Here is a 26,440-nt window from a genome sequence, read left to right on the forward strand (position 1 = left end):
CTGATAACAATTTATTGATTACTTACTCTATTACTTACTTACTTACTTGTTGCTGATGCAGTACTTGCTAATAAATGGTTTAGTTCTTCATGAGTTACACATTAACTCATGATTATCTGTGCATTTGTTAAGCATGAATTAATGCATATTAGTGTCACCATATTGTAAAGTGTTACCATTTAAGGTGCACTCAGTAACAGACGTGAGAAAAGCAAAGACGGGTCTTGGACAGTTATACTATTTTATTTTTGGGGTGTTTTCATGGTAAATCACATGACATAACTTTAAAATATTTTGTATAAAAATGAAATGCATTAACAGCTGAAATATTAGCCAACACTGACAAGACTGTAAAATATTTTTAAATATAATTTCACTGGCACTCACAGTTTCTTTTCTTTTTTACTTCATGTAAATATCCCGCATTTATGATTATACCTTACAGCTCGGCCCCTTTTCAGCGCTGCATTTATTGTCTTCTGTATTCCGATTGAATGTCTGTTTAATGAACCTTAGTGATGCTATCCACCTTATTTTGCAACGTGGAAGTAGGCTGTTTTTTGTGAAGCCAGACGCCACTGTCAGGCACGTGCTTTGACTGCTGGAGTCAGACAAGTGATTAACCGTGTCCGTAAGTGAACGATTTTTCTTTCAAAACGGATGATTTCTCTAAAAAACAAATAAGACGTAACTAATATTTACATTTTATGAAGGAAACTCAAGTTGTGTTTGCCAGTTAAAACCATGTTGCCACAATGCTAGGGTTGCCAAGGTGTCTATGTGGTTGCTACGTTGTTGTAGGTGGTTGTTGAGTAGTTATGGGTGGTTGCTATTCAAAAGAGAAAAGCGTGTTTAATTCAGTGTTACTTGCAGTTTCTTTGTAATTATTTGAAATTAATTAGCAATTTCTGAGTGAAAACTTTATCACTACCAAAATGTTAGTGAAAAAAGAACCCAAAATCACTGTATAAGACTATGGAATTTTTGCTGTCATTTTATCATATTCGGATGGTGGTTCAATTGGGAAAATATGCTGGGTACATTAGATTGATGCCCTGATTTGATCATTTTAAATGTTAAAAACAGCATCCCTTTGAAAACAAGAATCTTAGTCTAGAAAGGAAGAAGGCAAAATCCAATTTATCCTACATCAGAATGTTAACACATGCATAATAAATGTGAAAATATGTTTCAGAGGTAAATACAGCAGTTGCTTACATGCTTGTCTATCTGCGTCCACCTCTGAAGGAGAACTTGACCTTCGCACGGTGTCCTGCGATTGACAGGCAACATAAAGTCAAGCCCAGCTAATTCGATTAAGAAACATAGATCCGTGCAGGCAGTGGATGTGACAGGCACATTGATCAATCTGCTATGCATGCCTACGAGATACTCTGCATTCAGGGCTTCTATAAAGCACAGAATTGGCCTCTTGAAGAGCTTGGAGTTGGATGCAATTAGTCAAGTTTGAATGTATGTGTATACTGATTGTGGGAATGCATAAAAATATCATGTAAATGATTCCTTAAACTGAATGTAAATAAGTAAATGTAACAGCATTGAGGTTGCACAGCAAGGTTTCTGATCTCTGACAGATGTCTATTAGAATACGCTGGGGACATGAGCTCAGTTTCACATTAAATATAAAGCACTTTATGTAAGCTGTTCTGAATAAGAGCATCAGCTAAATACTTTAAATATAAATGTAAATACATTCAGATGAGTGTATGTAAATTTAAAGAGCACAGCAGTTACTGTTAAGGATGTAATAAAGCTGCCATACATATATTTTTTATCTTTAAATGACAGTTTAAAGACACAGCAAATATTATGTTGCGTTTTAAGATATGGTTCAGTTTTCATTGAAGGCTTGAGCTATTAGAACAGGATGTGAGAATCATATTTAGGAGCAAAACAGCTGAGGATATTTCAAATGCTCAGGAGACACTTTATAATAAGCCTACTTAATAATATATTTAAAAAAAACATTGTTGGTTGTGCTTGCTAAGGCACCATTGTTATCACTCATAATTCTTATTAAACAGTGTACATTGAAAGTGTTAGAAATGTCATCAAACTTTGATTCATTTATTGAATCGAATGCATCATTGATGCACTTTTTGTTATAATGTATTGTGGTTACGTGGTGTTACGTAGCCTTTTTAAATTTGATAAAATAGTGCTACACATGGTTTTGCAGCTTTTTTGAAGTTATCCGAAAACTGTCAGTTAGATATGTTACAGCATAATATATTATCAACTCAGAAAGCAAAAGCAAACATTAAAGCATTATAACAGAGAAAACAAGAAAGTGCAGCTTTTACGCATGTAATTCAACCCTGGTGTGTAATTGATGGAAAGTAGTCAGTAATAGCCATGAAGAACTTTTACATGAAATGACTGGAATGTTTACTTTCCGCTCTGATCAAAAGGCCAATTAAGTGATGCACACTTTGTATAAATTGTTTGTGGAGTTCAGATGTAAAGGGCGCCATGCATCTGCCTGACAACTAATCATTATATTTCCAATCTGAATTAAGCTGTGCTACTTCGTTGTTCAGGGCTAGGATGCAGCAAAACTGCTTCCAAACCTGTTAGACCAAATTTTGTGAACAAATTTTGAAATCATATTTATTTATATATATATATATATATATATATATATATATATATCGTCAAAAGACATGGCTAATGGAGGAAAATGCTCTTTTTTTGAAAAATGTTTTTGAGGCTGCAAATAAAACAAATTTTATAGAAGTACTTTTCACAAGGAAATTCCATTTATTACTTTGAAATTTCACATTTAAATCAATGCGTTGCTTGTCAATTCTGAAAAATGACAAGTAAATTTCACTAACAATTATTTTCTATATTTCTAATTTTTCTAATAATTACAAAATCTACCAGCAGGGGCCAGCGGGCCAAACTAACTGGAAAAACTTTAACCAATTCTGGTCACTGGCTATCAGTAGCAAATCACAGTTCACGGCTATGATGTGCTAAATGGTGCTAAATGCACTAAAATAGTATTTAAATTAAGTCATTGTCATTCTTTTCAGCACAAACATGGATCTTATGTAAATTAGGCTCATTATCGTGTCTCATTCACAGAACTCTACATTGTTTGTCTGGCGCAATTAGCATCATATTGCTGCCCACAGAAAGCAGGCGATAAATGAAATGTAATGTTTGCGTTTTCTATTGATCATGGCAGCAGTAATTCATCAGAAGACCAAAATGAAGGGGAAGAGGGTGATATCCAGGCATATATCCATACTTTCACCATTTAACAAGCCAAATGACTCAGTACTGACCGGCAACATCAGGAACTGTGTTGTGCAAACTGCATACACAACATAATTTAGTGAATCTTGTGTGAAAATATCACAAACAGTGTGTGAAAGATGTTTTGTAAACATCTTTGAAATTACCCTACATTTATTCAAATTAATTTTCTGCACTATTTGGCATGATTTCCAAAGTGTTTTGTAATCCTGTATAAAATTGCAAAGCATTTGTATTTATATTTCCATCATAATATACAAACAAACTTTGTCCGATGATTTCCATTTTATGAAATATCATGTGGTGTGACCATCAAGAAACTACTTTTGGGACTTTTATGTTCCATTCAAAGATAAGACTTTGCCAAGGACCCACAGAAGCATCAAGCAGGTTTGTAAGTCTCTTTCAAATTTGGAAAAAAGAACCATTTTAACGGCTGGTATGTAGTTACCACATTTGGATATCATGTGGTATGACCTCAAAAAACAAAAACAAAACATTTCTGAAATTATTTATTTTCATTCATTTATTTCATTATAAATTTCATAGTGACCTTATGTGGGAAGCTAGCTTGTTTTGTTTAGGTGACCAATTCTGTGCTTGTAAATTTTGACTGAATTTGAAAATATCACGTGGTGCGACCACTGCAGAGTGTTTTTTTGTGCTTTTATATTCAATTGATGGTTTATATACATAAAATACTGTATTTTAGTATAATTTGGAATATATTTTTATGCAATTTGGGTCATTTCAGACGGTTTGTTTAATCTTTGTACAATATGAGAAAAAATGCAAAATAATAATAATAATAATTCAGAGCATGTAATTTTTGTTTGGTAATTATGCATTTATTAGTAATTTATTATTTATTTATTAATAACTATTTTAATATATTGTACCAGATTATACTGCCAAGTCAAGTCAAATAAACACTCACCATAGGCAACATGTTAATTCTGACCCTGCAGTCTAACACAAACTCCAGATGTCATTTTCTACTATAAGAAACATGTTCATGTTGTCATCCCAGAACCTCAGCCAGCAACCTCCCCCTACTCTAAATTGACCTTTCGCAAAGACCCACCCCCCTTAGTTACTGTTGCTACGTCCGACAAACCATGGCACTTTTATGCCACTTATCATGTTCTCACGTATTGAAAAATACATCAAGGAGCAAAGAGGACACTGGCAATGAGCCGACAGACAAGACAGAGCTGGTTACTTTTAGTATGAAACAAAGTCTCAGTGTTCAAATTTTGTCATTTTTTTTAAGAAATTCAAACAACAAATACTGTTTTGTGGCTCTTTAACATGTCTTGACAGATCGCTGTAGCACCTAAGTTCAAGCAGCACATGAACCGATCATCTCTTCATCTTTACTAGTCATAGCACGAAATAAACATTAATGAACATCAGAAGGTATCTTGTTTCAGCTGTGAAAATATGTCAATACACACCATTTTTCAAGTTCAAGTCCACTGACGTTAATCTACTCTCCTGTCTGGTTTGTTTGTCGGCATTATAATATGTCAGACTGCCTGTTAATCAAACTCCCGGCGAAAGGGTCAATTGAGCAGCCAATATTGGGCAAAGTACAGAAATAACTGGGGCTAAAGAAATGCCTGCAGTTAATGCCACGTTCTGCACTTTTCACACACGTCTCTTTAAATAGATTTTTATGTCTTTGTGTCATTTGGAGCGACCATTCATCATGTGGTGCGACCAATAATAGCAATAACTGTATTAAATTTAAAATAAAATATCTCATCACTGCTACAGTATGCTTAAGTGAATGGTATTTTTTAAACATTTGTATCAGTTTTATGCAATTTGCAGGAAAAATAAGTCCGTTAACTACATTTAAGAAGGCAACTGAAATTATAGAACAAAAATAAGAGATCATTATTTACAACATTTAGAACATTTTTAAAAAATGTTAAGCATGTTAAGGAAATTATTTAATTTTAATATAAATCATGGTCGCACCACCACATGCCATTTTTTTAAGGCTAAGGCCAATTCATCTAGATGAAAAAAAAAAACACTCAAATCACTTTTTATTATGAATTAATGTGTACACAACATTCTTAATGTTTGAACAATTACAGCAGATATTATTATTTTTTGTATTTTAAAATTGGCCTGTCGATAATCCTTATCGTCAATGACCTATATATATAGAAATATATATATATATATATATATATATAGATAGATAGATAGATAGATAGTGCGTGTATAATATTATCTGAAAGACTAACAACTACACTTTTGACAAGCAAAGCTTAATCACGTTCACTCAAACTGGTTTGAATATATATCTTATATATTCTTAGCCTCAAACACTGGTAAGTGAAATCTAACACTATTAGACAATGGCTAACAATAAATATTATTTATTCGCATATGTGAGTGATTTACTCTCAGTGTAGAGGGTTGATTTAAAACCTATTTTTAGCTCAATCAAATGTAAGTGTGAGCGAAAAGCGTACACATGAAAGGAGTAACACTTGCAGGAGAAACCTTGGTTGAAAGGTGATGGAGCACAGTTGTGTGTGCAGTAATGCGATGTTGCCGCAGTCCACACGTCCTCTTTTTAGATGGTACACACTCACACAGCAGACATGTAGTCGAGCTGTCAGACACACACAGCGGGCAAAGCCCCTGAGGGTTGCAGCCCTGGAGTGGAGCTCTCATCCCCAGTGCATTCTAATAAGCTCTCGGCAGCCTGGCTCTTTGCAAACCAAGGTTAATCTAGGTGTCAACACCTGTCGCCGGAATTGGATATTGCTCTGGGGTGACATGAGCAAGCACCACGAGTACGTACAGCTCCCCAACGTGACTCTCCCTTTGTTCCCGCTTTCCATATTTGGATCAGTCACTGGATTTGCTTGGCTTGATTCGAAGAAAATTCCTAGATTCTTTCCCCTCTTTTTTATTTACCAGTTCAAAAATTGGAGTCAGAGTTACGCTGAATAAATTTAACACTTGATTATGGTGCAACTGCGTGCAATAATTCATAATATTCTGTCATCACTAATCTAGATATAGTGTTTCTAAATAGGGTCGCTCTCTTGGGAGCAATTTTCACCTGCCAAACTAAGCGTTTAATATGACCGTAATGTGTGTTTTGCCAACGCTGTACTTTAAAACTGTTAACACTTGTCGCTATGCAATGGTGTAATGATTGCAGGGTTGAAGTGCAGACTTTTAGTTTTCATTACCTTATGTATCGCTCAGTTTTTGGCAAACTTTAAAAAAAAAAAAAAAAAATAGCTGAAAATGTACTCTCCTTCAGGCCATCCATGATGTAGGTTTTTAAACTATTGTATGGAGAAGCATTTTGTTAGGTTTGTCAGATATCCTTTTTGATATTGTCTTTTCCTTCATCACGTTTGATTCAGAATGTTTTTGATTATCATGACAAGCATATAATTGAGATTAACTAGATCTTTAAATTTTTGAAGAAAACATCAGTTTGACTGTGTAGATGGTAACGTCCGTAAAGTCTTGGAGTGTCGTGAATGGTTTTTAAGGTCTTGATTGGTTTTGATTTGGTTTCTGTGTGGTTGTTAGGGATTTCAGAGTGGTTGCTAGGAGGTTATATACTGGCACAAGTCAAAGCCATAATCTGGTCTGCATATATGGCTTGTGATTTTCAAAATAGGACACTTTGACAGCATTCATTTCCAAGGTTAAAATGGTAAGGGCCTCATTTATTAAGTATGCGTATACATTCGGATTTGATCTCAGAGTGTGCATACGCTTAAATTCACGCCAACGCTCATATTTGTAAAAACTGCCTTTGACGTGGATAAGTGCTTAGCATCACATCAGGGTCTGAGCAGATGTACACACTTTTTCTTGAGGCAGTTACTGCAGGTTATTGGAAATACAAGCTGTTCTTGCAGCTCGCTGTTCTAAATTAAAGGATTTGGATGACGACTGTGATGTTTTGTATGTTAATGACATTAATTAGGAGTCATTTGAAACAATTCAGTTGCGTGCCAGTTCAAGATCATTTGCGATTCATAGATTTCACATCTGAAACAGAGGCGTACGTGTGTTTTCTGTGCATACATTTATTCTATGAATTACACATACGCATATTTGAGAGATGATTGTAAGATCAAATTTAGGATGGGTTCTGTGCAACATTTTATAAATGAGGCCCCAAGTCTTTTTTAAAATTTTTATTTTTTTATGAAAATAGCTCATCTATTTTATATATGTGGTCTTACTTCCCTTTGTAATGTCCTCATACTCACTTTTTAACATGTGAAAGAGGATTTTCATAAAGACACAGCAAATAACATCCAAAAACGACCATTTAATTTTGAGAGTAAGACTAAGATTATGAAAAGCTCAAATTTATTCTGGCACTTTACTATCATTATACAGTATGTAGAGTTTAGAGATAAATAAAACACAAAGATGCATATCTTACCCCACTGTCTGCTAGCCCAGTTTAAGAAACTCACTCAGATGAGATTGAAATCAATTTGATTTTTTTGGTGTAGAAAAGCTCTTCAGCTCCCTCAAGGATTATGTGATTTTAATCACATTATAGTTATATTTTAGCAAAAGAGTGCAATCAGTTATAATGGAGAATGAGTACAGGCTTCCTAGATTTTTGAAGTGAGTTGGAAAAGTGGTTAAATTTAGAGGTCTTGGTAATTTGGCAGTGGTGTCATTTTTTTATTTATTAATTTTATTTTGAGTTCATTTCAGTTTAATCTTAATATATTGTATGCCTCTGTGCTATAATGCTGGCTTCATACCTGTCATGATTCCATGAATAATAATCTAGAGTGCTCTAATAAAGCAGAATAATAACTCTGATGTATTGCAGTGCACATTTGTGTTGCGTTTATGAAGGCAATAGAGAATGTGGGTTTAGTTCTCAGTCTGTGCACCCTTAAGGGATTTGATACTGATACTGAAACAGCTGGGTTTCACAGTGCTCCCTGAAAATCCCCCTTCATTATGATAACACCATTGACAGAGAACATCTTCATCTGCCTGAAGCAATCACATCTAGCAAGACTTGAGTGGCTCATATATACAGAGTTCTAGTCAGGGCAGGGTAGAGTATCAAATGCTATCACTTTAAAAACCATACAGTCATCATGTGTGAAAAATAATATAAATACAGTGGACAGAGTAATCTCTAGTTGTCCAGTCGAAACGGGATGCTCAAATTATTTCAGAACCAGGAAATCATTTTTACAGACTAAGCCCTTTGGGCAACTACAAGGCTTTTCTTCATCTCCTCATTTGTATTTTGTCATGCTCCTTCTGTTTATTGTTCATGTCCATGCATGAAATGTCCAGGTCTTTAGCCCCAAAATAATTAATAAATGGTGCAGTAGCCTTTCAAAGATATATATATATATATATATATATATATATATATACAGAGCTGGGTAGTAACTGATTACATGTAATCTGGATTATGTAATCAGATTCCAAAAATTAAGTACTTGTAATTAGAGTAAGTTACATTTTAAAATACTTGTAATCAGACTAGTTACCTTTTTATGGATTACATGATTACATATTATTCACACAATAGCAATAAATTATTCATAATTCATTGATTCTCCCTAATTTCTCTTTTTCATTTTTTTAAATTTTCCTTTCTAAAATAGCCTACCTGTTATATGCATATTATATATGTATATATATATATAGTCCAGTTTTGTGGACATTCACACATAGACTAGTCATTATTCAGGTGGCGACAGCATTTGACCACTGGATTTACAAAAATCATTTCAGGTTTAAGAAGGGTTTCAACATACTTCAACACATTCATTTTTATTTGAATTATTACTCTGTAGTTTTTTTATTCACCATGTTTTATTAATTATAACTAATTAAAATGCACATATTCACGTTATTTCTTAGTTACATGTAATGTGGGCATTACAAAACTTTTTTTCATCTAAACCTTATTCACCAAATAGCCTATATTTGCTTTAAGTACCCCTGAGATGTTAAAATAAATATTTCAATAATTAAGTATCACATTTGCATGTTCACGGATTCTTTGATGTTGATTACTGATCACATGGCATGCAGGTAAACAAAAATATTTCATATTTTTTAGTAAGTGTTTTATTTAAAACAAAGACTATAGAAATACAAAGAGGGTTCACTCCTATAGGCTACTTATGAAACCGCAACGCACAATATGGAGGAATAGTCCCACCTTCTAAATGAAAGAGCCAAATTTCCCATAGAAACATGGGGCACATTCAAGCCCAAACCTGGTTTCCGGGATGAACGACATGTTTCCTGGAAAAGGTGTGCAACGGGGTTTGAGATATGTTTTCTCATCAGCAGCAACATGTATATAAACCACGCCGTATTAAAGAGACAGCTCGCACAATGGGTCCAAGTAAAGTCATTTACAAATGTGTCCGCTGCAGCTCGGTATACGCAACAATTGAAGATATTAGAGGGTCGTAAGAGTTTTATAGTAACAATATAGCATATCAACATGATGATGTAGTTGTTTATATTTTTCGCTTCATTGCAAGGCAAGTTTATCTATATACCAAATTTCATACACAATGGTAATTAAGTGCTTTACATAAGAATGGACGGCAAGGGCTGTGATTGCAACATTGAGCATATTTTGCAGTATTAAACACGTATTTATACCGATTTCATCAGGCTCCGAAAATTCTTCAAAAAGAACACAAAGAATGGCCTTCTCAGCTGCCATAGTTACAACTCTTGCATCATCAGAACAGGGTGTTCAACGCACGTTTCCGTTTAAAAAACGATTTGCAATGTTTTGACGGGGCTGAACGCAGCCCTGACTACACCAGCCAAAAACATGCACAGTCATGCACGTTATGACTCCAAATGCGCATTGGCTGGTCTAGCCTGAAAAATGAGCTTTTTAAACGCTATTTGACCATAAGAAACAACTTTCACGGGGCAATTAATTTCATATTTTTGTTGCTGATTTGAAATGTAATTTAATTGTGAGTTCAGCAAGCAGTTTTTGAGATTTCAGGATTCCCCCATTCATTAAGATAGGTCTTGTACGAGCTGCCCGGAGGCGTTGCAAATATGGCCGCCGAGTGAAGAGACTTTCCTCAAAAGGGAGTTTGTTTTAAAATTATTTATTTTCATTTTCATTTTTTATAATTTCATTAATTGTCAGGTTTTCATTAAACTCACAACCCCCCTGCAGTTCCTTTACGAACCCTAGTTTGGGAAACCTTGATGTAATATGTTTGATGCACTTCATGTTGTAAATTACAATGAATGGAACAAGTTTTCTTACACTTTGCATTTTTTACATCATTATGGTAGAAGATAATGCTATTTAAATCAATGTGATAAACGAGTTAAATCAAAAGTAATCTAAAAGTTATCTGATTATATTACCTAAAATGTGTAATGTAACGGATTACGTTACTGACCACAATTTTTGTCATGTAATCTGGAATCAGTAACGGATTACAATTTGTAAGTAATCTACCCAGCTCTGTATATATACATATGTATATATATATATATATATATATATATATAGGCCTATATTCCACATTTTATTAATGAGAATCAGGGGTTAATTGCGTTTAAAATGTACTTAATTGTCATAAAAATTTATTAAAATAGCAAAATATCTTATTGGACCTAAAACAGGCTTACTTTTTTAGGGGGGAAAAAAAGCTAAATATAACTTACTATTTATTTTTTGTAATTATTGAGTGAAATATGACCTGGATATGTTTCTTAAAGTAGATGCATTCCACATGTTAAATTGCCTGGATTGCTAATAAGTATCAAATGTGTTGACACGTATAAAGTATAATGAAATATGGTAATTGCATAATCTGCAACATTACTGTCACGAATCCTGTTCATGCACTTCTGTTCGCTCACCACCAGAGATCACCCGCTCACTACTATGGACTCTTGCACCACACTAACTGTTGCACTTCACTCCGGACTACAGTTCCCATCATCCATTGCACTGATTACATACACAGCTGAATGCACTGAGTACATATACACAGCTGAATTTAGTCAGACATGCTACATAAGCCATGAACTTCCTCTTTCTCACTGCTGAGTATTGTTCTATGTTTATCACTCACCTAGTGATAGCTGGTTTACTGAGCCTAGTTTCTAGTTCTAGTTAGTCTAGTCATTTCGTGTTGCCTTGTTTCCTGATTCTTGCCTGTCTATCTTGGATTAACCCTTGTCTTGCCGCTCGGACTCTGTTTGTACCTCGTCTGGACTATTGCTCATGTTTCTGGATTACCCCTGTTGTCAAGCCCTCTGGATTTTGTTCGCCGATCGATGACCTACGCCAGCCCTAGGAATACTCTTTGTCTTGCCTTATACGTATCTGTTTGCTGATGCTCGACCCTGCCTGTGTATGACCATGTCTATGAATAAAGCTTTGCATATGGATCTGCACGTCTCACGTCTCGTTTGCCCTGTTACAATTACTTTTACAGCATGCAATTTTTCCATGCTTTTTAACGATGTGATTATGGTTAATTGTTAAGCCAGTTTCCACATGAATAAACTAAATGCACTGTTGAATACATGACGATTTGCCCATTCAACATATTTTAAGAAGACTGTTTTATTACAAGGAATTATATTACTAAATATCTTTCAAAGAAATGGCCACATTAAAATATGTTAGGACCCAAAGGCTTTTTCCTCAGTTAATTGCTAGCCAGTAAGCCACTACAGTGTATGGCACTGATGTTAAAATGCTTATGGTGGCCAAAAACTATTAGATTTCACTCTGCTTTGCCTCAAAAGCAAAAGACAGGGAATATCCAGCCGTAACAATGAATTTCATGACAGCTAGAGTCAAAACTAGGTTATGCTAAGAATGGACAGCCTAAACACAATGAACAGGAAAGACTTGATTTGACAAGGTTCTGATATTTATTTAATACTTAATCTAAACATACATTTTAATATGTCGTTTGCAAATATCTGTGGTACTGCAAAGAGGCAAGAGAATCCGTTGACATCGAAATCCTGACGTCAAAAAGATTTGGTGTCGTATCGACAAACATCTCAGAGAAACGGCCCCTGGAATAACATAGAACTGTTTAGCTACAGACAACAACATGAAATCGTTAACTTTAGATGCAATGGCATTGATATTTGTCAAACGCTATGAAGATTGCGAAACATCGATTCAAACAGGTGTCATTTTAGGATCTCGGTGACATCGAACCTGCAGTTTAGTTCTAGTTTTACCACATTCAGTTTTGGTGATCAGAAAAGTACGGCAGCATGGTTACAGACTGGACTCGGCCGTGATGCGTTTTCCCTCCGACAATATTAGAGACCCTGTATTATTAATGAGCCACCAAGTGCTCATTTTAAGATACTGTGTGATATTTATGTTCTCTCCTGGCTGACCCTTTCTAAAGAGTACGTCACAAAATAACTCTTGTGTCGAAAAAGAAATCAAAACACACACATAAAAAAAAAAAAAATAAGTTAACAGGTTGACAAGAATATAAATTTACAGTATATACAATCACGTACGATGAAAATATATCAACGCTTTAGTATTCTAAAGGTTCCAAGTTGCCCGCTCGAGAGCTATAGACCATCAAATCAAAGTTGCAGGAAGAAAAATATAAGAGAAAAGGATGCTGACCGCAGCATCGGCAAAATAATCAAAACCTAATAAGGCTTTCCTCACAAAATCCCAGCTGATAAAGCAGAGCAGAACCAAAGAGCAGCCGTCTTGAAAAGATAATATATCAACAGCACTAAACATGACAGGCACCCATACTTTACCTTCAAAATGAAAGAAAATAAATAAAAATATATTCATATATGTGTGTATATATGCTTATAAAATGAAACACTGAAAATCATCATTTCTCAAACACAGTGCCGCCACACAGAAGGCAACATTCTGCTTTCGCCATCACTTTTTAGGAAATTTTTTTCTTTGTAGAATAATTCTGTACACTATATACTGTAAACAAAATGTAAAAGTTTGTTTTTAAATATTTTTTTACTTTTTTCTGTATACCCAGTGTATCGAAAAAAAGTGTTGCAGGCACTTAAAGTCCATCTCCGACGTGTTGGTGTTTTTACAGTGGAGCGCCGACGCGGGGAAAAGGGCTTGTTTGGTTATTCCTGGATTGTGTTGGATTCTGGTGAGAGACGTCGCACCAGTCTCAGCCGAGGATGTCCAAGTAGACAGGCGTGGCTTTTCCCAGAGCGTAAAGGACTTTCTGAATGTCTTTGATGTTCAGTCGCTGTTGCGGCTCTCTTTGCCAGCAGCCTAACATGAGGTCGTACACCTCCTTAGGACACAGGCGAGGCCTGTCTAGAACCCGACCTTGGGTAATGCATTCAATGACCTGCAAAAAAGAGAGAGATAGAAATGAGCAAATGTGTGCAATTGATTTAGAGGTGGTGTGTTTACTTTTTTATCCTATTTCACTCAAATATAAGTCATGTTGCACACTACGACCAACCTGATACAGCAACGTTGGTTAAAATAATGATGAAATTTTGAGACTCTATTAGTCCCATTCCCAAAATTCACTCACAGTAAACTCCCAATTGATTAGTATTAGCAATCTAATCTAAAATATTAAGCATAAAAATACATTGCACACATATACACTATCACACTGTAAAAAAAAAAAAAAGTTGAGCCAACTTACAATTTTAAGGCAACCAACTTCAGCAGATTTTTGAGTTTGCTCAACTTGTTTTTGTGGGAGATTCTCAAATTTCTGTTGTATACACTTAAAACGACAACTTGAGAAAACTCAAAAATCTGCTGAAGCTGGTTGCCTTAAAATTTTAAGTTGGCTCAACTTCTTTTTTTTTTTTTTTTTACAGTGCACTCAAAAGTTTGGAGTCTGTAAAAAATAAGGCTGCATTTATTTGATCAAAAATGAGAGTACGTTTTAGAAATATTATTTATTTATTTATTATTATTATTATTATTATGTTTAATGTAATTAAATATATTTTAAAATGTAATTTATTACTGCAATGCAAAGCTCAATTTTCAGCAACATTTATTATTATTATCAATGTTGAAAAAGGTTGTGCTACTTAATGTTTATGGAAATTATTTCCCCCCCCAAGGATTCTTGTGTGTGTGTTTGGAACATTATAAATGTCTTTACAATAATTTTTCTGATCAATTTAATGAATCCTTGCTGAATAAAAGTATCAGTTTCTTTCTTTCCAAAAAAAAAAAAAATTACTGACCCCACACTTTCAAATGGTAGTGTACTGGTTAAAAGTATTTTTAATTGAACTAAACTATTTTTTAGAAATTCTTTAACATATTATTAAAAATATTTTAAAATAACAGGTATACAATATTTAAATATATAAGATATGATTACTTATCGTGACTGACAAATCCACAAAAATCCACTTTTTTCTGAGTACACAATTCAGTCTTTGGACCTTTTCTACCTTTTTTAACAGCCCTCATGTCAGTGCACATGTGATGCCTTAAAATACTGTCGAGGTAGACAGCTCACTAGGTTTTCCAGTCAAAATATGTGTGTGTGTGTGTGTGGCAAGATGTAAGCTTCTAACCTGATCTCTGACAGCATTACACCCCGCCTGTAGAGATCACACTCACATTCTAAAAATGTCATATTCACACTGATGTTCTAACAATGGCTCCATCTCGTTTTGCGAAAATTTACCTCATTATTGGATAACTGAAACCATGGCTGTTTCCCATAGGTGAAGATCTCCCACATAATGACTCCGAAGCTCCATACATCGCTCTCGGTGGAGAACTTCCTGTACATGATGCTCTCCGGAGGCATCCAGCGTATGGGCAGCATGGTGTGACCTCCCACCTACAAGAAATATTACACATCAAGCATTGCTCACAAACAACTTACATGGCATGGATGACATTTCCCTCTCTTTTCCCTCTCTTACCTCTCTGTAAACAATCTAACTAGTCTACTAGTTGAGCTCTAAATGGTTATGAAAATCTCTTTTGATGAACTGACAAGATACAATGCAACAGTTTTGATCTTGCTTGACACCAGCATAAGGAGTGTCACAGTTTACTAGATTTTTATGCAGCAATTCATTTAAAATATTAGAAATATTAAAAAAATGAGAAATATAATTTCTCATTCACACTGATGTGTTGTGTTCAGCTTTTGCAGCAATACACATGCTGTGGAAGTTGTGAATTGCGTAATCAGTGTGCTCTGGGAGATCATGTGCTCTAACTGTTTTCAGAGGCTGACTTTGAACAAAAAACAGCATCACATACATTTTCTATGAAGAAAAAAAGAGGAGCTGCAATTCATCACAAACATAAAACCACTGATTCTGATGAACTGTAGTGCACTATATATACTTTATTGTGTTAAAGGAGAGATCATACAGTATGTGCTTTCTGAAGTCATTTTTATTAACAGTTGCTGTGTGTTCAAGCAGAGCACTCACTGCTGAAGAGGAAAGAGACACTGTTGTCTATGCTTCAGCAGCATGATACATAGACCCTATTGAGGGCATGAAAGACCATGTACACCATGCACACCAAGAATGAATGTATATACCATTCAAACATTTGGGTTAAGTAATTAAAACAACAACAACAAAATAACTTAATACTTCTATTCATCAAATTTGCATTAAATTGATAAAAAAAATTGGTAACACTTTACAATAAGGTTCATTAGTTAACAACATTAGTAAACACGAACTAAGAATGAGCAATACTTCTACAGCATTTATTAATCTTAGTTAACATTAATTTCAGCATTTACTAATGCATTATTAAAATCACAAGTTGTGTTTGTTAACGTTAGTTAATGCACTGTGAACTAACATGAATAAACAATGAACAACTGTATTTTCATAAACTAACATTAACAAAGATTAATAAATATTGTAATAAATGCATTGTTCATTGTTTGTTCATGTTAGTTAATACATTACATAATGTTAATAAATGACACCTTATTGTAAAGTGTTACCAAAAAATTACAGTAAAGACTATTAAATTGTTTAAAAAAAAATAATAAATGCTGTTCTTTCAAACGATCTACCGGTATTTATCAGAATATCCTGGAAAAAAAATCAGTTACCTCAAAAATATTAAGCAGCACAGCTATTTTTAAGATTGATAATAATAATAAATGTTTCTTGAGCAGCAAATCAGTATATTAGAATGATTTCTGAAGGATCATGTGACACTGAAGACTAGAGTAATGACTACTGAAAATTCTGCTTTACATCACAGGAATAAATTACATTTTAAATATATTAAAATAGAAAACAGTTATTTAAAATTTTTATATTTCTACTGTATTTTTATCAAATAAATGCAGCCTTGGTAAGCATAAGAGACTTCTTTCAAAAACATTAAAAAAATCCTACCTAGCCCCAAACTACTGAACAGAGGTGTATGCAAACACACATCATGTTTAAATAAAATAAATAATTTTGATTTATTTTCTTCATACATTTCAAAATTGAGTGCATTTTATTTTATTATTTTACCTTTTGGCAAATTTTATATTTATAATGTGCCAAGTTGTACCAAATGGCACTTGGAGCGAAGAAGCTGTGATCCAAACCCTTTAAAAATGTATAAACAATTTGATTTTGGTGTGTCCTAAAATGTAATAATGTCATAACTTTATGATTTAAAAATATTACAAGCTTCCCAACCACTATAGGGAGCTGTTCTTTTAACACTGACGTCTACTTCATCCATAGATGACAGACCATCGGAGAGGTCCTTAATGAAAGCAACAGATATAATGTTGTTCTTCACAGCACATGTGGGACTCTTAATGGGATTCTTATACAGTATATTAGAATTAGACTTAAAAACAATACATAACACATTGATTATACTGATCCACTCTGTAAAACGCTGAGTGTGATGATGTAACAAATAAATAAAACAAACACAAATATAAATTTTATTCACTTTAATAATACTAATGATTTGTTCCTCCACTAGTTGAGCCAAATTGACTAAAGAATAATGCATTAATTGTGCATGCACTCAGTTAGATTAAAATGGCTTATTCGTAAATCTATTTCTTATTCACGTCAATTCCGCTTCATTCATCATGTTGTGCCAGCATGATATGTCCATGGGACTGCCGGGTGTTGCTGGAGCCCTTCCAGCTCAGCGTGAAATTCTCTTTGTAATTACTATTCCCTCTGTTGTGTGCCGTTGCATTGATCCTACTTCCGGCTGGCAGAGAGCAGACTAATGGATGTCTACCTCCACATTAGAAATTAGCCAAGTTCCTGTGACTACTGTCTGCTGCATACAGTCGATATCTTATTGAAAACCTTTTCAACCTGTGTTCTGTAAACTGTATTTTAGCTGCTCTTATTGCAAGTGATAATTGGGAGAGGATGCAATATAAAGGGGCAAACAGGAATTTCCTAATATCTTCAAACCCTTGATTTTCTGCAGCGAGACATGATAGCAATACATTTTGAATTGTGTACTGACACGTCTCATAAAACAATGACGTGTGAAATCGCACTTGTGTTCTGTGGTTGGACATGGACTTGCTTAGCACACTCTATACTCATTTTGACTCTATGTCTACATTACATATTTAAAACATTTACAATGTACTGCATGAAAGAACATCCCGTTATACAGTAACTACACAGTAATCATTTCCCTGTTTTTCATATAAACTCTAATATGTTCCCTTTTAAGAAAAGAAGGCTGCAAACTCTTTAATTCAGTATCGGGAGGGATGTAGGGAAATAAAAAGCTGTATTATACATTGCAGATGTTTCTCATATCAGTTCACTGCAGTACCCCTGCTGTGAAACCATCTCATTTGTGATATTATATTTTTTTTTGTATGAAACAAAATCAAAATGTGTTTTACTAAAAAATACATCAGAAAGTGTAGCTAATTAAAAACATCAATATGTTCTGTCAGCTCTTGTAATCAGCAAGTTTTATCTATAACAACGTGAAAAAAGTGCCTTGCATGGTTGTTGACTGTTAAATTCAAATTTGAATTGATGTATTGATGCAGTATAAGTATGATTAATAAATTTAAAAAATAAAATTAATATAACTTATCTATCTATCTATCTATTTGTCTATCTATCTATCTATCTATCTATCTATCTATCTATCTATCTATCTATCTATCTATCTATCTATCTATCTATCTATCTATCTATCTATCTATCTATCTATCTATCTATCTATCTATCTATCTATCTATCTATCTATCTATCTATCTATCATTGGGCTGTATGTTATAGTACATGGTGACCTACATGTGTCTCACCTTAATTTGTAGTTCAAATGATATTAGAGTTACTGGATATATTCATGTGGATTGCTAATTGCTAATTTAAACGAGCTGAGTAACAGTAATCTTAATAATAGACTTACAGGAGACTCACACACGTCCTGGCCCTTTAATAATGTAAATTACTTTCAAATCCCTCATTAAGACGAGCAACTTAAATTGGTTAAGCAATCATTCAAACCACTATCCACTGTATCACCTTGGGCTTTGTGGTTGAGACTGGAGCAATTAGCTCAGCGGTTTGAAAATTGATAAACCCATTAGACAATAAAAGATTGAAAGCGGAAAATGAAGAATCTCTCTGCTGATTGACCATATTTCCATTCTGTCAGCATGGTGTGTGTTTCAGGAAGAAGGCAACATATTTTTTGCTTTATTTTGGTAGTTTGTAAACTGGATTACTGGCTAGTCTGTGGCTCAGTGGTAGAGGGCTAGATTGGATTATGGGTATGAAGAGCAAAGCAGCATGGTGGAGAATGGATTACAGCTCCACTAGAGCTACTCTCTGGGCATTTACGCTTTTATACTTAGTAACAGGGGAAGCAGATTCATGCATCCATGACCGAAAACGGATTTCTCCAACCATTTAAAACACTTGGCCGAATTTCAAGTAAAGACTGAACTTTAGAGAGTTTAGAAAGAAAATCTTGTCTATGTGATGACATTTAATGTCACGAGTGGTTTATTTACAGGGTGTTAAAAACCAAAATGACAGGGTGACCTGTACATTTCACTTGCTTATAGCATGTAATCAGCTATTTGTGGTGAAGAAAACCCAAGACGACATCTAAGACAATCCGCAGCGTGTTTGAGAGATCGAGCCTGTGCTGTGATTTTCCCTGAATCCGTTTTCTGTACAACCATCGGAGGCTCTAAACAGAGTTATCAAAAACATCTCATGCAAAAAGATACTCGGCAGGCTATTAGGTGACAGGATGTCGATGTGCCACTTATAACGTCTTGACGAAGGCGGTTGAATTGGTCACTGATGACAGTACCTCAATCTCTCTTCCATTCATGCTCCATTCCTGTGGCCAGACGCTTGAGCCCCAGAGGACAACAAACGTCAATATGACTCGCCATGTGTGGATTACGTGCTTGGCAGGATCCTCTATTTATAATCACTTGACACAGTGAACGTGTCCAATGCGGTAATAATTTCGTAATCTCTCTGCTTTGTCAATATTGCAGACTGTGCGTAAGCATGTGTATGTGCGGCTGATAAAGATGTTTCTGGCCTTCAGCTTACGACTGGCTTGAATACAAAGATTCAGTCCACAATCCAATTTCTCAGTGGAAAATTTTGCTGTCCTTGGCATTTAACTCGATCTAATAGGTTGCTATTGTTAGCACAAATAAAGGAAAAGAATATTTGGAAAATGTATGGATTGGGTTTGTAAATGGAAAATAAGTTTTTTTTTTGTTTTGTTTTTTTTTAACCACAGACTGTTGCTTTCTGGTCATTTTGACCTGGAGAGGATATTTCATTTTCCAAAATTTTGATAATTCTTTTGTACTTTAAGTTTTTTTTTTTTTGCACCATGATACACTTACAGGCCTGATCTAGATCTGAGCTTATGCACTTTAATTTTTGAGTCAGTTTTGCAAAAATTATCCATAAATAATGCTTTTTTCACCTAACAATTGGGGTGCATAAGCTCAGATCAGTGAGGCCTACAATTAATCAGTTCCAAAAAGAAATGCAAATCTGTGTTAATTGAAATAAATCAAGTTGACAAAATATTGAATCCAAGATTGGTGAGAGATGAGCAAAATGAGAGATTTACAAGCAGTTTTTAAAAGGCTGGTAATTTTTGACTGGGAATACCACATTAGGTAAAGACAATAGGTTCCATAATAAAATTGGACCCTAGTGACTTTCATTTCATGGACAAAAATAATTTTAAAAAGTTCACACAGGTTTTGAAATATCATTAGGGTGAATAAATATTTTCATTCACATACATGGTAATTCAATTGATAGTGCCTTTAAACTTAAAACCTGAAATTTAAAAATAAAATATACATTATTCTCTGTGGTAATTGACATTATGCCAAAAATAAGCCACAAATTAAGCCAAAAAACCTACAACGATGCTTTTTGACTGCAAAAAAATTAGCTAATCATACTTAAGCTATTGTGGTACTTACTCGATAGTAATCTGAGCTGTAGATGTCTCTGGACATCCCGAAGTCTCCAATTTTCACGAGCAGGCCATTACCCACGAGGCAGTTGCGGGTGGCCAGGTCACGGTGCACAAAATGCTGGGACGACAGGTAGACCATGCCTGCCGCTATCTGTGTAGCGATATGAAGCATCTGCGAGAGACCAAGTTCCCCGTTAGACTGCATCGGTTGGCCATCCACAAGGATCATGGCATCCGGACCATGGGCTCTGAAATGTGGGGAGAAAGGCGTGTTGGTTACACTTGTTAGTCTTGGCAGTAATTGTCCTTCACTGCTGAGTTTCGTCCAGGTTTGCAATTACTTGCGTTTAGGATCCGAGCAGCGAAAATTGATTATGGATCAATGTAAAAGGGCACAGGGTCGAAGTGTTCAAACGCACTGCCTTATTGCCCCATAAAATAATTCCCCTCTAATCCTTTAATCCTGTAAAGCTGTCTAATTTGAAGTGAGTAAGTCAAGGCAAAGAAAGATGTGCTTTGACTTCAACTGCCTGGTGAAATAAAATCACCTATTCAGTTAACTTTTTCGATTTTCTCTTCACTCAGGGAAAATAATTTTTGTCTGATTGCGGCAGCATTTGCATAAGGTGGCTGTTCAAAAGGGCTCGACTGTAATTTGTGCATCTCTCCTGGTCAGTGCCTCTTCAGCAGCGTGCTCTTCAACTGTATGTTGAAGAGCTAACAATCAGAGAGCTAGAAATCCCAGGAGCAGCACTGCTTTAGAATGCAACAGGCTGGGTCCTGAATAAAAAAAATATTCCCATTCATTTTCTCAATATAGAACTTGATTTTTAACAATACTGTTTAAAAGATTTGATTTCTCAAGAGGCACTTCTGGTGAAGCCACTTGTCAGAGTAATTTTTACGTCATTTTGGAAAATATGTATTTAATTGCCAAATTCCCAGTGAGGAACTACAATACCCATAATTTGAAGAGAGATTTACCAACCAGTTACCATTAAAACAGATTGGTAAGATAGCTAGGTTTGCTTGGTTGCTCACGCTACACGGTGTTGCGCTTGAGTGATAAAGAGCTCCGGTACAAACCCCGTAAAACCACGGTTCGACAAAACAGCTCAAATCCATACAAGGAAGTTAAAATAGCATGGCTACATCAACAAATGTGTATCACTTTTGCATTTGTTAACACTATCGGGTAGGTTTAGGGTTTGGTTTGGTGTAGGGGATATTTCCAACATGATAGAGCATTAACCTTTAGCGACATTCCCCAGATATTTCAATTCTGAATAGCCGCAATAAGTACTCAAACTCAGCAATACGTGCCTGTACAAACGTAATAAAAACATGCCATGGTCACAAATTGAACTTGTGTTTTAGCGCCACTCTCTGGACATTTTACCATGAAACTGCCGTGAAACGTGCAGTAAGGTACGCAATTACGCAGTTGCATAAATGTATATAGTGGCACATATATTGTGGAAGCAGTAATAAAAATTTCAGCATTCTTTGTTGAATAAAAAGTTAAAAAGAACACCATTTATTTCAAATATAATTTTTCACTGCCATTTTCGATTAATGCATCCTTGCTGAATAAAAGTATTAATTTCTTCTTCTTCTTCTTCTTCTTCTTCTTCTTCAAAAAAAATCATTTTGAAATGTCCATGGAGTAAATGAATGGAGAAAAAAATCTTAACCAAGGCTGCTGAAAAACAAGGCAGTACACTATTGTGCACTATTCTTCAAATGATGTACTCTGACTTGTCTAATATGCTTTACCTTAAGTTCTCTAAATCTCTTTAATTCAACACACATATCATCTGCATGAAGCTTAACTAGAGTCTGCTGCCAAAATCCTTTTGCTGTCCATGAAAATCAACCAGACTTGTATCATTGCAGCTTTTCTAAAAAGAATTTCATCATTTTTTTTTTTCTTAGAAATGCAAGTCCGGCCATCTGCATAAGTGTAAGAAAAAATTCTCTCACTATACAAAAGAATAATTTATTATCATCACCCATCACTTTGCTCCCACAAGACAATCATCTCACTCCAGTACTCGATCTGCCTTTATATTTTCACAGTTCTCCCCTGCAAATTACAATTCACATGGCCTCAATCCACCTTGCAACGTGCATACAATGAAGTTCAAGCATGAGCTGCTATTTTGAAATAGAATCTTGTGTCTCAAAACTTAGTGAGCTGTTTTAATACCCAATGCCTACATGAGCAGCTGTCTACATAAACAGCATTGAAATGAAACTTCATAATTGATTGATTTGAGCAGTAACCTTGTGTCTCATATTTGAAATGGTGAAATTAAACATTTTAAATTATATACCACTACTTCCCATCGGTAAATCATTCAGATCTCTTTAATATCTGAATTACTTCTGCTAAACAGTGATGACATGAAATGGAGAACAAAAAGTCTTAGATCTTCAGAAGATATCCCAGTAATGTTTGAAATCCATGGATCAAATTGCCTTGGCTATGATATTAAGCACAATTCTCTGTGTCCATTTTTATTTATCCTAAAGGATTTTAAGAAATATCTTAGACAAAGTTGGTTCCTCAATAAAAATAACAGAACTCAATTAAGTCTACTGAGCTACATGTGAGCAATAAAATTCTCCTTTGGATTGGCTCTATCCACCGTATTAAATGATAAAATGACATCATTCATGAAGGAAACATGATATTCCCAAAAATATTTTTGCTAAAATTAGGCATCTTATGAGCTAGAATAATTTCAGTACCTACAATTTCACTACCTTTGCTTAGGGAGTGCATAATATGCAAGTCCTATAATTCCAGCCCAGACTCATTGGAAATACGTGCCTGTGGCAATTTCTGCAAAATTATATTGTCACTTTCTAGTGAAATGTCCAGTGAGTGATTATAGAAGTGTGTCTAGCAACATTTTATTAGTTTGGCTGTTGTAGGTGACAATGTCCAGTGCAGTGAGTGGAACTGAATGGTTAATATTCTGTCACTTTTGAAAATAACGTACCACCTACAGTACATTACATCCTACCCTAAACCTAACTGATTCTTATCAAAAGTAAACGTGAGATAAAAACACATTTGCTAAATCAACCGTGCAATTTTAGCTTGTTTCTACAAGTCGTTGAGCTGTTTTATTGTGACTTGTGTTTTCGCAGGGCTGACCTGCAAGTGCAATACTGTACCAGGTGGGCTACTGAGCAAGTTTACTATATTAAAAAAGCCATAAATATGGAGTTTATGTGATGTAAACATCAAACTGTATTAGTTTACAAATCATGTGCTATAGTACAAGCATTTTGAGGTCATAAAATGTTTTCTTAATCAATAACCTGCCCTCATAATGATCATTTGAATAAAAGTTGTTGGCGTTTTACTATCTTTAGTATTTATTTCAGCTGAAAACTGCAGTGAATGCATTTATAGGTACATTTTTGGAGGCACATGTTTTCCAAGGAGCCTGTGCTGTATAATTCCCACTGAAATCACAATACCTCAGAAACTTATTGAGGTCTCCATGCTTCATGTACTCAAACACCATGATGAGAGGGTCTCCGTCCACACACACGCCGTAGAACTTCACAATGTGCTCGTGCTGGAGGTTGGTGAGGAGCTCGGCCTCCCGTTGAAAGTCTTTTCTGGCAGTCAGGGTGGGATCTTTGAGAGTCTGAGAAACAGAAAGCATGTTCACTCTTGGTAGGAGATGTACAGACAAGAACAAATGCATGGTGGAGAGCGAGATGCCACGTTTTTACTGAAGTCGTCCTCTAAGCAAGGAGAAATGAGATGGAGGTTAAACTAATATGCCTAATTGCATTTCAGGATGTCTGCCATAAACTGAAATGAGACAAAAACGTACAACAAAAGGCCATAGCATAAATTCTCAAAACAAAAAGTGGTGCAGTGACGCAACTTGCATAAACTGTGTCATGTTAAAGGCTAAGTTAATTGGGGAGTTTTCAAATAAAACAATGAACATAAACAGGTAATAAATCAGAATGCAATGTCTTATTTGGCAGCATATTATTTGGATTTTCATTTTCAACATTTTGCAGTATTTATATTTGCATTTCCTCGAAGCAGTTACCATTATGGTAAATAGTTTTATTTTATTTTATTTTATAAAATATTTAATTTAATTTAATTTTTTATGTTTATTCTTTCATTCATTCATACATTCATACATACATACCAAGTTGTCTGACACATTTTTAGACCAAGATAAATTTGCTTTTACAGACAATTTTCAAATTTGATGATAATTTGATGATAAATTTTTAGTATTTTTATGTGCTTTTGTCATTTTTATTCATTTTGAAAATATTTATATGTAGCTTTATTTTTTTTATTTCTATTTTAGTTTTAGTAATTTTAGAACTTCAGATTAAACTTGTAACTTTATTTCAATTAGTTATCAAGGCAACATTTCTATTTTCCTTGTTTTTTTAGTTTACCTAACATAAATATTTTATTTTATTTCTGCTGTATTTTAATTAACATAAATCATTATGATTAGTTTGTTAAAAAAAAAGTTATCTCAAAACTGAAAGTTGCAACATTCATTCATGCATCCTGATGTCAAACTTGCAGTTATGCGGTTATCAGGACAGACAAAGCAATTTCATGGCTTTATCGAATGGCAGTAGAACGTATTATAACAATTTTCGACAGTCTGCAAGAGTATTTGTAATTGTATTTTCTGACACAGCTTAACATTACATGCATTACATTTCCCATCTGACAAATTGCATATCACATTCTGGGAAATGCTCATTTTTAGACCTAGATAAATTTGATTTGATAATTTTTAACCATGCACATATGAAATGTGATAACGTTTTACTGTACATCTCTCAATCCCAGGCAACTGTGTAAGATATGTATCCTTACTAAAGAATTTATAGCATTTGGTTTACAACCATTTAATCTTCCCAGGCACTCCAAAGCGCATTCTAGCCTTTTCATTGTGAGTCCTGCTCCTACCAATTAAATGATAACTTTAGCCTGAATGGCACATGATGCAATTTGATTTTAATTACAGAATTCCCCTGATCTCTCAGACACAGGCAGAGGGAGGCATAGACAGAGAATGGCTTATATGACACAGATGGTGAAGCGCTCATTTCCGTCAGGGGAAGTGTTAGCTCCATGCCACTCAACACAGTCCTGACGCGCTGTCTTTCTGTTGCAGCGTCCTGCCAGGGGAGCTGGCCTGACAACCCCAGGTTCATAAGATATCCTCATGACACTGGAGTTTTTTCACAGTATCAGTATTCAGTTATCTTTATGAGGTAATAGTTTCAATCGCTCTGCTGAGGAGTTACATTGGATTACATGAGGAGGTTCAGATGTGGAGAGCGCTTTCCGATGGTTAAGTGACAATATTGGCCTCAAGAAGTCATTCTAGACCTGTTCTCAACTGGTTTTGGAAAAAAGGACCCATATTTTACATTGGACAACAAGTGGAAAACCAATATGTGGAGAGTGCTTTCCAATGGTTAAATTATGTTATTGGCCTTAGAAAGTAGTTCTAGACCAATTCAAAAGCACCCGTATTTTACGTTGGACACAAAAATAGTTTCTGATAAAGTAAAGAAGATTTTGTCACTACACACACACACACACACACACACACACACACACACCCTTCTGCCATTCTATTAAGAACCAGT

At 34.9% G+C, this 26,440-nt stretch overlaps 1 protein-coding gene across 5 annotated transcripts in view; it reads right to left on the minus strand.

The window, feature by feature from the left end:
- Nucleotides 1-12,209: 12,209 nt before the first annotated feature.
- ntrk3b (neurotrophic tyrosine kinase, receptor, type 3b) overlaps nt 12,210-26,440 on the minus strand; it is a 139,543-nt gene continuing 125,312 nt past the window's right edge. For 4 of the 5 annotated variants that reach the window (XM_058782029.1, XM_058782028.1, XM_058782027.1 and 1 more), the window contains 4 exons: nt 24,263-24,435; nt 20,772-21,015; nt 14,988-15,146; nt 12,210-13,667 (listed from right to left, as the gene is read on the minus strand). In XM_058782029.1, coding sequence (XP_058638012.1) covers nt 13,482-13,667; nt 14,988-15,146; nt 20,772-21,015; nt 24,263-24,435 — 762 coding nt within the window. In that variant the 3' untranslated portion in view covers nt 12,210-13,481. The remainder of the gene's footprint in view (nt 13,668-14,987; nt 15,147-20,771; nt 21,016-24,262; nt 24,436-26,440) is intronic. The other variant, XR_009272039.1, reaches the window with a different exon arrangement.

Source organism: Onychostoma macrolepis, chromosome 07 (genome assembly GCF_012432095.1).
Source record: "Onychostoma macrolepis isolate SWU-2019 chromosome 07, ASM1243209v1, whole genome shotgun sequence".
In the NCBI taxonomy this organism is placed as follows: Eukaryota; Metazoa; Chordata; class Actinopteri; order Cypriniformes; family Cyprinidae; genus Onychostoma; species Onychostoma macrolepis.